At 48.2% G+C, this 13,309-nt stretch overlaps 1 protein-coding gene across 1 annotated transcript in view; it reads right to left on the bottom strand.

Moving 5' to 3' along the window:
* nav3 (neuron navigator 3) overlaps positions 1-13,309 on the bottom strand; it is a 463,067-nt gene that overhangs the window by 61,452 nt on the left and 388,306 nt on the right. The window contains exon 23 of the mRNA XM_070900107.1: positions 8,078-8,161. Within this exon, the coding sequence (XP_070756208.1) occupies positions 8,078-8,161 (84 nt within the window). The remainder of the gene's footprint in view (positions 1-8,077; positions 8,162-13,309) is intronic.

Here is a 13,309-nt window from a genome sequence, read left to right as displayed (position 1 = left end):
TAGGGATCACGCATCAATGCCCATTCCACCAGATCTACTGATTTATTAACCCATTCAAACTAACAGCAACAATGAAGGCCTTTCTTTGCTTGACAAGGAGACGGGATTTCACAGTGCAGAGTGGGACGCCTGCAATTTCCCAAACTGGTCCCCTCTCCCCACCACCCATCCCCAATCGGCATTCCCTGCTTACGGAGCTTGCTCATGGAATCACCTCCCTAAGTCCAGTTGATCTTACAATATATATTTTTCATTCATTCATGGGATGTGGGTGTCGCTGGCAAGGCCGGCATTTATTGCCCGTCCCTAATTGCCCCTTTGAGAAGGTGGTGGTGAGCCGCCTTCTTGAACCGCTGCAGTCCGTGTGGTGAAGGTGCTCCCACAGTGCTGTTAGGGAGGGAGTTCCAGGATTGTGACCCAGCGGCGATGAAGGAACGGCCGATATATTTCCCAGTCAGGATGGTGTGTGACTGGGAGGGGAACGTGGAGGTGGTGGTGTTCCCATGCGCCTGCTGCCCTTGTCCTTCTAGGTGGTAGAGGTCGCGGGTTTGGGAGGTGCTGCCGAAGAAGCCTTGGCGAGTTGCTGCAGTGCATCTTGTAGATGGTACACACTGCAGCCACGGTGCGCGGTGGTGGAGGGAGTGAGTGTTGAAGGTGGTGGATGGGGGGCCGATCAAGTGGGCTGCTTTGTCCTGGATGGTGTCGAGCTTCTTGAGTGTTGTTGGAGCTGCACTCATCCAGGCAAGTGGAGAGTGTTCCATCACACTCCTGACTTGTGCCTTGTAGATGGCGGAAAGGCTAATCACACGAACTGTAGGTGCGCTTTCACCTTGTGAAGATCCGGGTCATTAACACCGGATCACATAAGGGGGATCATTTTAACTTCAGGCAATGGAATAAAATGGGAAATATCAGCTCGGCTGCCTGTTATACACCCCACCCAATTTTCCTTTCTACTGAAGACACAATACCAGCTGTGGCTCAGTGGGCAGCACCTTTGCCTCTGAGTCATGAAGGTATGGGATCAAGCCCCATTCCAGAGACTTGAGCACATAATCTAGGCTGACACATCAGTGCAGTGCTGAGGGACTGACAGAGGTGCCGTCTTTCAGATGAGACATTAAACCGAGGCCCCATCTGCCCTCTCAGGTGGACGTAAAAGATCCCACAGCACTATTTTGAAGAAGAGCAGGGGAGTTATCTTCGGTATCCTGGGCCAATATTTAGCCCTCAATCAAAACACAAATTAACATGGTCATTACCTCGTTGCTGATTGTGGGAGCTTGCTGTGCGGAAATTGGCTGCTGCGTTTCCTACTTTACAACAGTGACTACACTCCAAAGATACCTCTCCGGCTGTAAAGCGCTTTGGGGTGTCATGAGGTTGTGGAAGACACGTTATAAACGCACGTCATATCCAGGTGGAGGGAATCGTGGGAAGCATGTAACATAAAGAACCAGATGAGCCATGATCTCATTGAATGGTGGAGCAGGCTCGAGGGGCTGAATGGCCGACTCCTGCTCCTATTTCTTATGTACTTATTAACACCTCCTCACTGAGCCACCAGTGGAGGTCTCCGGCTTCCACCTCCCTCGAGGACAGTGGGCAGCGAGTGCTCGGCTCAATCCTCACGCGGCAAGGACGCTGCGCCCACCTGCCCCACACGTGGAAGGCGAGGGACGGTCCGAAGTGTGACTGTGGCCCTGAGTCCCAGACCCTGGAACACCTCACATCGACTGGCCCACTGAGATCTGTGGGTCCCAGACCCTGGAACACCTCACATCGACCGACCCACTGAGATCTGTGGGTCCCAGACCCTGGAACACCTCACATCGACCGGCCCACTGAGATCTGTGGGTCCCAGACCCTGGAACACCTCACATCGACCGGCCCACTGAGATCTGTGGGTCCCAGACCCTGGAACACCTCACATCGACCGGCCCACTGAGATCTGTGGGTCCCAGACCCTGGAACACCTCACATCGACCAGCCCACTGAGATCTGTGGGTCCCAGACCCTGGAACACCTCACATCGACCGGCCCACTGAGATCAGTATGTCCCAGACCCTGGAACACCTCACATCGACCGGCCCACTGAGATCTGTGGGTCCCAGACCCTGGAACACCTCACATCGACCGACCCACTGAAATCTGTGGGTCCCAGACCCTGGAACACCTCACATCGACCGGCCCACTGAGATCTGTGGGTCCCAGACCCTGGAACACCTCACATCGACCGGCCCACTGAGATCTGTGGGTCCCCAATCCTGGAACACCTCATATCGACCGACCGCTGAGATCTGTCGCGGGAGGCTCCTCATTGCCCCACTCGGCCTCTCAGGAGGACGTCGCATGGAGAGCCAGACTAGATATAAAAACATAGAAACATAGAAAATAGGTGCAGGAGTAGGCCATTCGGCCCTTCGAGCCTGCACTACCATTCAATATGATCATGGCTGATCATTCACCTCAGTACCTCTTTCCCGCTTTCTCTCCGTACTCCTTGATCCCTTTCGTCGTAAGGGCCATATCTAACTCCCTCTTGAATATATCCAATGAACTGGCATCAACAACTCTCTGCGGCAGGGAATTCCACAGGTTAACAACTCCCTGAGTGAAGAAGTTTCTCCTCATCTCGGTCCTAAATGGCCTACCCTTTATCCTAAGACTGTGTCCCCTGGTTCTGGACTTCCCCAACATCGGGAACATTCTTCCCGCATCTAACCTGTCCTGTCCCGTCAGAATCTTATACGTTTCTATGAGATTCCCTCTCATCCTTCTAAACTCCAGTGTATAAAGGCCCAGTTGATTCAGTCTCTCCTCATATGTCAGTCCAGCCATCCCTGGAATCAGTCTGGTGACCCTTCGCTGCACTCCCTCAACAGCAAGAACGTCCTTCATCAGATTAGGAGACCAAAATTGAACACAATATTCCAGGTGAGGCCTCACCAAGGCCCTGTACAATTGTAGTAAGACCTCCCTGCTCCTATACTCAAATCCCCGAACTATGAAGGCCAACATGCCATTTGCCTTCTTCACCGCCTGCTGTACCTGCATGCCAACTTTCAATGACTGATGAACCATGACACCCAGGTCTCGTTGCACCTCCCCTTTTCCTAATCTGCCGCCATTCAGATAATATTCTGCCTTCGTGTTTTTGCCCCCAAAGTGAATAACCTCACATTTATCCACATTATACTGCATCTGCCATGCATTTGCCCACTCACCTAACCTGTCCAAGTCATCCTGCAGCCTCTTAGCACCCTCCTCACAGCTCACACCGCCACCCAGCTTAGTGTCATCTGCAAACTTGGAGATATTACACTCAATTCCTTCGTCTAAATCATTGATGTATATTGTAAATAGCTGGGGTCCCAGCACTGAGCCCTGCGGCACTCCACTAGTCACTGCCTGCCATTCCGAAAAGGACCCATTTATCCCGACTCTCTGCTTCCTGTCTGCCAACCAATTCTCTATCCACGCCAGTAAATTACCCCCAATACCATGTGCTTTGATTTTGCACACCAATCTCTGATGTGGGACCTTGTCAAAGGCTTTTTGCAAGTCCAAATACACCACATCCACTGGTTCTCCCTTGTTCACTCCACTAGTTACATGCTCAAAAAATTCCAGAAGATTCGTCAAGCATGATTTCTCTTTCACAAATCCATGCTGACTTGGACCGATCCTGTCACTGCTTTCCAAATTCGCTGCTATTTCATCCTTAATAATTGATTCCAACATTTTTCCCACTAATGATGTCAGGCTAACCGGTCTATAATTTCCCATTTTCTCTCTCCCTCCTTTTTTAAAAAGTGGTGTTACATTAGCTACCCTCCAGTCCATAGGAACTGATCCAGAGTCGATAGACTGTTGGAAAATGATCACCAATGCATCCACTATTTCTAGGGCCACCTCCTTAAGTCCTCTGGGATGCAGACAATCAGGCCCCGGGGATTTGTCGGCCTTCAATCCCATCAATTTCCCCAACACAATTTCCTGCCCAATAAGGATAGCCTTCAGTTCCTCCTTCTCACCAGACCCTCGGTCCCCTAGTACATCCGGAAGGTCATTTGTGTCTTCCTTCGTGAAGACAGAACCAAAGTATTTGTTGAATTGGTCTGCCATTTCTTTGTTCCCCATTATTAATTCACCTGAGTCCGAGTGCAAGGGACCTACGTTTGTCTTGACTAATCTTTTTCTCTTCACATATCTATAGAAGCTTTTGCAGTCAGTTTTTATGTTCCCGGCAAGCTTCCTCTCGTACTCTATTTTCCCCCTCCTAATTAAACCCTTTGTCCTCCTCTGCTGAATTCTAAAATTCTCCCAGTCCTCAGGTTTGCTGCTTTTTCTGGCCAATTTATATGCCTCTTCCTTGGATCTAACACTATCCTTAATTTCCCTTGTTAGCCACGTTTGAGCCACCTTCCCTCTTTTATTTTTACTCCAGACAGGGATGTACAACTGTTGAAGTTCATCCATGTGATCTATAAATGTTTGCCATTGCCTATCCACCGTCAACCCTTTAAGTATCATTCGCCAGTCTATTCTAGCCAATTCACGCCTCAAACCATCGAAGTTACCTTTCCTTAAGTTCAGGACCCTAGTTTCTGAATTAACTGTGTCACTCTCCATCTTAATAAAGAATTCTACCATATTATGGTCACTCTTCCCCAAGGGGCCTCGCACAACAAGATTGCTAATTAGTCCCTTCTCATTTCACATCACCCAGTCTAGGATGGCCAGCACTCTGGTTGATTCCTCGACATATTGGTCAAGAAAACCATCCCCAATACACTCTAGGAAATCCTCCTCTACCACATTGCTACCAGTTTGGTGAGCCCAATCTATATGTAAATTAAAGTCGCCCATGATAACTGCTGTACCTTTATTGCACACATCCCTTATTTCTTGTTTGATGCTGTCCCCAACCTCACTGCTACTGTCTGATGGTCTGTACACAACTCCCACTAACGTTTTCTGCCCTTTGGTATTCCGCAGCTCCACCCATACCGATTCCACATCATCCAAGCCAATGTCCTTCCTTACTATTGCATTAATTTATAAATTTCCTCTTTAACCAGCAACGCCACCCCGCCTCCTTTTCCTCTCTGTCTATCCTTCCTAAATGTTGAATACCCCTGGATGTTGAGTTCCCAGCCTTGGTCACCCTGGAGCCATGTCTCTGTGATGCCAATTACATCATATCCATTAACAGCTATCTGCGTAGTTAATTCGTCCACCTTATACTCCTCGCATTGAGGCACAGAGCCTTCAGGCTTGTCTTTTTAACACACCTTGCCCCTTTAGAATTTTGCTGCAATGTGGCCCTTTTTGTTTTTTGCCTTGTGATTCCCTGCCCTCCACTTTTACTATTCTCCTTTCTATCTTTTGCCTCTGTCTCCCTTTTATTTCCCTCTGCCTTCCTGCATAGGTTCCTGTCCCCCTGCCATATTAGACATCCCATGTTAGGCTTTTCCCATCATACAAACCAACGAATGCAAGTTATTTTTTTCTTCGTTCAATAGTTAGGAAATTCAGGCTAGGGAGTACAGTGGGCTGCCAATCCGATATGTTCCGGTTAAAACATCGCTGAAAGTTAAAATTAGCCCCAAGGAAATCATATTCCAAGTCATGGTGTAGAATATGCAGCGTTGTTAAAATGCTCAGTCTGTTTCCACTGGTCTTGATGGAGTGAACAGGAAAAGTCTATTTCTTCTGGTTCAGGAGTCAGTGATGATCAATTTAAAACTCTCAATAAGAGAGTGAGGAGAGAGGTTAGAATTACATAGAATTAAAGTTGTGAAGCAGATAGTGGTTGAGAGAGAAGCCATTCCATTTTTTTAAGGGAAAATTGGATAAATATTTGAAGCAGAGGAAGATACAAGATGGAAGGGAGAAAGCAAGGTAGCGGGATGCATTTTGGATTGATCTCGGAAAGAGCTAGCATGGACACGATGGGCCAAACAGGCTCGTTCTGCACTGTAAGGGGTACAACTTGCCCCCTGCCCCAAACAGGGTGCTCCCACCACGTTTCGGTGATTTTTACCGCAGCGGTCAGTCCACCAAAAGTCAGCGGTCAGCGGTCAGCGCAGCGTGGCCGCCGATTTGCAGTGGTAACAGGCCTTAAGGAGAGGGGCAATTTCGGCTCCGAAACATCTTTGGCTCTAAGTTTTCTCTTTCAAGCTACATTTGATATTTGCTCGTGATCAGTCAGTTCAAATTAGAACTTCACACTGCCAAGATAAATATGTCTTTCCAAATTGAAAATGTAAACGGTTAGCCTGACATCAGTAGTGGGGAAAATGTTGGAATCAATTATTAAAGATGAAATAGCAGCGCATTTGGAAAGCAGTGACAGGATCGGTCCAAGTCAGCATGGATTTATGAAAGGGAAATCATGCTTGACAAATCTTCTAGAATTTTAGAATTCTAGAGTGGATAAGGGAGAACCAGTGGATGTGGTGTATTTGGACTTTCAAAAGGCTTTTGACAAGGTCCCACACAAGAGATTAGTGTGCAAAATTAAAACCCATGATATTGAGGGTAATGTATTGATGTGGATAGAGAACTGGTTGGCAGACAGGAAGCAGAGATTCGGGATAATCGGGTCCTTTTCAGAATGACAGGCAGTGACTAGTGGAGTGCCGCAGGGCTCAGTGCTGGGACCCCAGCTATTTACAATATGCATCAATCATTTAGATGGAATTGAGTGTAATATCTCGAAGTTTGTGGATGACACTAAGCTGGGTGGCAGTGTGAGCTGTGAGGAGGATGCTAAGAGGCTGCAGGGTGACTTGGACAGGTTAGGCGAGTGGGCAAATGCATGGCAGATGCAGTATTATATGGATAAATGTGAGATTATCCACTTTGCTGGCAAAAACATAAAGACAGAATATTAGCTGAAAGGCAGCAGATTAGGAAAAGGGGAGGTGCAACGAAACCTAGGTGTCATGGTTCATCAGTCATTGAAAGTTGGCATGCAGGTACAGCAGGCGGTGAAGAAGGCAAATGGCATGTTGGCCTTCATAGCTAGGGGATTTGAGTATAGGAGCTGGGAGGTCTTAATGCAGTTGTACAGGGCCTTGGTGAGGCCTCACCTGGAATATTGTGTTCAGTTTTGGTCTCCTAATCTGAGGAAGGACATTCTTACTATTGAGGGAGTGCAGCGAAGGGTCACCAGACTAATTCCCGGGATGGCAGGACTGACATATGAGGAGAGACTGGATCAACTGGGCCTGTATTCACTGGAGTTTAGAAGGATGAGAGGGGATCTCATAGAAACATATAAGATTCTGACGAGGCTGGACAGGTTAGATGCAGGAAGAATGTTCCCGATGTTGGGAAAGTCCAGAACCAGGGGTCACAGTCTAAGGATAAGGGGTAAGCCATTTAGGACTGAGATGAGGAGAAGCTTCTTCACTCAGAGAGTTGTTAACCTGTGGAATTCCCTGCCGCAGAGAATTGTTGAGGCCAGTTCGTTAGATATATTCTAGAGGGAGTTAGATGTGGCCCTGATGGCTAAAAGGATCAAGGGGTATGGAGAGAAAGCAGGAAAGGGGTACTGAGGTGAATGATCAGCCATGATCTTGTAGATTGGTGGTGCAAACTGCAGCTATTTTCTATGTTTCTATTCATTCTAATGGACTTGCTGCAAACCAGTTCAATTCAATGGGCGATGCATTGCGCTGAGATTGTCCAGTATAGCAGCGCGACTTTTTAGTTTTGTGAGACAATAACAACAACTTGCATTTATATAGCACCTTTAATGTAGTAAAATGCCCCAAGGTGCTTCACAGCAGTGTTATAAGACAAAACAAATAAATTTGACACCGAGCCACATAAGAAGAAATTACGGCAGGTGACTGGTCAAAGAGATAGGTTTTAAGGAGCATCTTAAAGGAGGAAAGAGAGGTGGAGAGGCGAAGAGGTTTAGGCAGGGAGTTCCAGAGCTTGGGGCCCAGGCAACAGAAGGCACGGCCACCAATGGTTGAGCAATTATAATCAGGGATACTCAAGAGGGCAGAATTTGAGGAACGCAGAAATTTGTAATCAAGGATCGAACCTTTTGACCCACCTTTTGCTCCGCTGTCATTGTTAAGTTCTGTAGCCGCGAGGTCATATTGCTCAAACTCTGTTCAAAGGCAGCCACGAGGTGAGCCTGCGAATATAGGATAAAGATTACAATTGGTTACGCCAAAAACAGTCGGTCGCCATCTGTTGCTTCGCAGTAAACCAGTTGGGATCTTGTTCTTCGCCCGTGTGTCACTGCCGGTGCTGCTGTGTGACTGGTGCACAGAGATGCTTGATGCAACATCCCCTCCACTGAACCCCTCAACTCAATGATGCAATCCAGATCAAGAAGTCACCCTCTGAGGTAGTTCATCCTGCTGTCTGCCTCTTGGGCTGATGTTTAACAAGTTACTGAGCTCCAAGTGGAACTCCACAAAACTTGGATGAGAGCATCCAAAACTCAGCAGCCCATGTCCTAACTCGTAACAAGTCCCGCTCACCCATCACCCTCTGTGCTCGCTGCCCGTGTCCTAACTCGCACCGAGTCCCACTCACCCATCACCCACCGTGCTCGCTGCCCCATGTCCTAACTCGCACCGAGTCCCACTCACCCATCACCCTCTGTGCTCGCACACCTGCATTGGCTCTCTGTCTGGCAACGGCTCGATTTCAAATCCCTCCATGGCCTCCTCACCTCCTCCCTATCTCTGTGACCCCGCTCCAGCCCTACAACCCTCCGAGATCTCTGCGCTCCTTCAATTCTGACCTCTTGTGCATCCCCGATTTCCATCGTCCCACCATTGGCGGCCGTGCCTTCAGCTGCCTGGGCCATAAGGTCTTGAACTCCCTCCCTAAGCCTCTCTGCCTCTCTCTCCTCCTTTAAGACACTCCTTAAAACTGACCTCTTTGACCAAGCTTTTGGTCACCTGTCCTCATGTAATTCTTCTCTGGCTCAGTGTCAATTTTTGTTTGTTTAGGCTCTTTTAAATGTTACCATATTAAAGGTGCTATATAACTGTAACTTGTTGTTGAATTTACCAATGTACATAATCAGGGATTGACTGCATCTAATAACTCGAGAAGGCAGCAAAGACCATCACTCTGCAACCAACCAGCAGCTTCTGAAACTGATTCTCTTTCCTCTAATTAAGGTAATGACTGACGATTATGGGGTGTTCTCACAAATCTGGACACAATAAGAACATAATAAATAGGAGCAGGAGTCGGCCATTCGGCCCCTCGAGCCTGCTCCGCCATTCAATGAGATCATGCCTGATTTTTGACCCCAACTCCACTTGCCTGCACTATCCCCATATAACTTGATTCCCTTGATATCCCAAAATCTATCGATCCCAGCCTTGAATCTACTCAACGACTGAGCCTCCACAACCCTCTGGGGCAGAGAATTCCAAAGATTCATCACCACGGCCGGCCAATGAGGATTTGATGAAAGAGGGGAGATTTGATTGGTCAGCACACGGATGGAGCGCCGGTATAAAGCGGAGCTGTGGTCAGTGCGGAGGGCAGTGGCTTGGGTCTGCTGGGATTCTCGGGCAATAGTTCCTGGAGCTACACAAGCCAAAGAGCAATATTTTCGTGAGTGGGTGATTATTTAGCTCTCGCTGCGCTCAATTGATTCTGTCTCTAGTTGGGAACCATGCTATGGGCTTGGCTGGACAGAGGGGTCAGAGATAGGACTATCACACACGATGCCTTGGGGTTTCTGACTGAAACGTTTCCATGCCTTACAAAAGTGACCCGCTTAGACTTCAGATAAACAGACCGAATAATTGGCATGGTTCCGGCAGCCCCGTTGTTTCCAGGTGAAGTTTATTGACACAACCCCTCGTTATGATGATGGGTGCTTGAAAACTGTCCTTATGAAAGAAAGCTTGGTGCTAATCCTATCTGAATCAATAGGTTTCTCAATGTTAATAGGCGTTTGCTCCAGGTATCAGAATTGTCAACCAGTCGATACAACAATTTCATATTGATCCCCATCATTACTCACTCTTTCCCGTGACCTCTAAAACATTATGGTACTCCTTCCTCACTTCCTTCAGTATTTTTTCCCTCTTACACACGACAGATATTTCAAACCCAAGATTCTTATCACCTAACCACTGTGTCAGTTGTGGCTCAGCTCTGAGTTAGAAAGAAGGAAGTGGGTTTGAGTCCCACTCCAGAGATTTAGCATATAATCCAGGCTGACACTCCCAGTCCAGTACTGAGGGAGCGTACCTTGTCGGAGGGGCAGTACTGAGGGAGAACTGCACTGTCAGAGGTGCGGTTCTGAGGGAGCACTGCACTGTTGGAGGGGCAGTACTGAGGGAGCACCGCACTGTTGGAGGGGCAGTACTGAGGGAGCACCGCACTGTCGGAGGGGCAGAACTGAGGTAATGCTGCACTGTCGGAGGGCAGTACTGAAGGAGCGCTGCATTGTCGGAGGGGCAGTACTGAGGGAGAATTGCACTGTTGGAGGGGCAGTACTAAGGGAGCGCTGCACTGTTGGAGGGGCAGAACTGAGGGAGCGTTGCATGTTGGAGGGGCAGTACTGCAGGAGCGGTGCACTGTCAGAGCGCAGTACTGAAAGAGAACTGCACCGTCAAAGTTGCGGTTCTGAGGGAGCGCTGCACTGTTGGAGGGGCAGTTCTGAGGGAGCGCTGCACTGTCGGAGGGCAGTACTGAAGCAGCGCTGCATTGTCGAAGGGGCAGTACTGAGGGAGAACTGCACTGTCGGAGGGGCAGAACTGAGGGAGCAATGCACAGTTGAGGGGCAGTACTGAGGGAGAACTGTACTGTTGGAGGGGCAATACTGAGGGAGCGCTACACTGTCAGAGGGGCAGTAGTGAAGTAACGCTGCACTGTCGGAGGGGCAGTACTGAGGGAGAACTGCACTGTCAGAGATGTGGTTCTGAGGGAGCACTGCACTGTTGAAGGGGCAGAACTGAGGGAGCGCTGCACTGTCGGAGGGGCAGTACTGAGGGAGCGCTGCACTGTCGGAGGGGCAGTACTGATGGAGCACTGCACTGTTGGCGGTGTTGCTATTCAGATGAGACATCTGCTCTCTCAGGTGGCTGTAAAAGATCCCAGGGCACTACATCAAAGAAGAGCAGGGGAGTTATCCCCGGTGTCCTGGGGCCAATATTTATCCCTCAACAAACATAATAAAAGCAGATTAACTGGTTATTATCAGATTGTTGTGTGTGGGAGCTTGCTGTGCACAAATTGGCTGCTACTTTTCCTACATTACATCATTGACGATACTTCAAAAGTATTTCATTGGCTGTAAAGCGCTTTGGGACATCCTGAGGTGGTGAAAGGCGCTATATAAATGCAAGTCTTCCTTCTTTCCTGAACACTACATCCTGATTTACCTCAACTTTCTAACCACTTTTTTCGTTATATCCAAGGTGCGTGCACAATCCTCTTGTGTGAGCCCAGGCACTAAGGATTGGTCGGCTTGTCGATCCTGGAGGAGACCACAGGGTATGTTGTCTGTCACACGTCCAAACAAATCCACCCTGCCTGCTTGGGCCTTAGCCTTCAGCTCTAGTTGGAGCTGAGCAGAGCCTCCAGCGTACAAACATCTCATTAACAGGTCTGTATCAACACTGAGAATTTCTACTCCCAATTCCATAGATTATATTGGCTATACGGCACAGAAACAGGCCATTCGGCCCAACCAGTCCATGCTGGCGTTTATGCTCCACTCGAGCCTCCTCCCTTCTTTCCTCATAGAAACATAGAAAATAGATGCAGAAGTAGGCAATTCGGCCCTTCGAGCCTGCACCACCATTCAATAAGATCATGGCTGATCATGCAACTTCAGTACCTCTTTCCTGCTTTCTCTCCATACCCCTTGATCCCTTTAGCCGTAAGGGCCACATCTAACTCCCTCTTGAATATATCTAACGAACTGGCATCAACAACTCTCTGTGGTAGAGAATTCCACAGGTTAACAACTCTCTGAGTGAAAACGTTTCTCATCTCAGTCCTAAATGGCTTACCCCTTATCCTTAGACTGTGACCCCTGCCTCTGGACTTCCTCAACATTGGGAACATTCTTCCTGCATCTAACCTGTCTAAACCCGTCAGAATTTTACATGTTTCTATGAGATCCCATCTCATTCTTCTAAACTCCAGTGAATACAGGCCCAGTCAATCCAGTCTCTCCTCATATGTCAGTCCTGCCATCCCAGTAATCAGTCTGGTGAACCTTCGCTGCACTCCCTCAATAGCAAGAACATCCTTCCTTAGATTAGGAGACCAAAACTGAACACAATGTTCCAGGTGAGGCCTCACCAAGGCCCTGTACAACTGCAGTAAGACCTCCCTGCTCCTATACTCAAATCCCCTAGCTATGAAGGCCAACATGCCATTTGCCTTCTTTACCGCCTGCTGTACCTGCATGCCAACTTTCAATGACTGATGTACCATGACACCCAGGTCTCGTTGCATCTCCCCTTTTCCTAATCTGCCGCAATTCAGATAATATTCTGCCTTCATGTTTTTGCCACCAAAGTGGATAACCTCACATTTATCCACATTATACTGCATCTGCCATGCCCACTCACCTAACCTGTCCAAGTCACCTTGCAGCCTCTTAACATCCTCCTCACAGCTCACACCGCCTCCCAGCTTAGTGTCATCTGCAAACTTGGAGATATTACACTCAATTCCTTCATCTAAATCATTGATGTATACTGTAAATAGCTGGGGTCCCATCACTGAGTCCTGTGGCACCCCACTAGTCACTGCCTGCCATTCTGAAAAGGACCCATTTATCCCGACTCTCTGCTTCCTGTCTGCCAACCAGGTCTCTATCCACGTCAGTACATTACCTCCAATACCATGTGCTTTGATTTTGCACACCAATCTCTTGTGTGGGACCTTGTCAAAAGCCTATTGAAAGTCCAAATACACCACATCCACTGGTTCTCCCTTGTCCACTCTGCTAGTTACATCCTCAAAAAATTCTAGAAGAATAGTCAAGCATGATTTCCTCCTCAGAAATCCATGTTGACTTGGACCGATCCTGTCACTGCTTTCCAAATGCGCTGCTATTTCATCTTTAATAATTGATTCCAACATTTTCCCCACTACTGATGTCAGGCTAACTCTATCAGCATAACCCTCTATTCCTTTCTCCCTCATATGCTTATCTAACCTCCCCTTAAATGCATCGATACTATTCGCTTCAACCACTCCCTGTGGTAGCGAGGCTCCACATTCTCACCACTCTTTGGGTGAAGAAGCTTCTTCTGAATTCCCTATTGGATTACTTGGTGACTTT

The sequence above is a fragment of the Pristiophorus japonicus genome, chromosome 15 (assembly GCF_044704955.1).
Source record: "Pristiophorus japonicus isolate sPriJap1 chromosome 15, sPriJap1.hap1, whole genome shotgun sequence".
NCBI lineage: Eukaryota > Metazoa > Chordata > Chondrichthyes > Pristiophoridae > Pristiophorus > Pristiophorus japonicus.
Note: the sequence above shows the minus strand (reverse complement) of the source record. Positions and strands in the feature narration are given on the sequence as shown.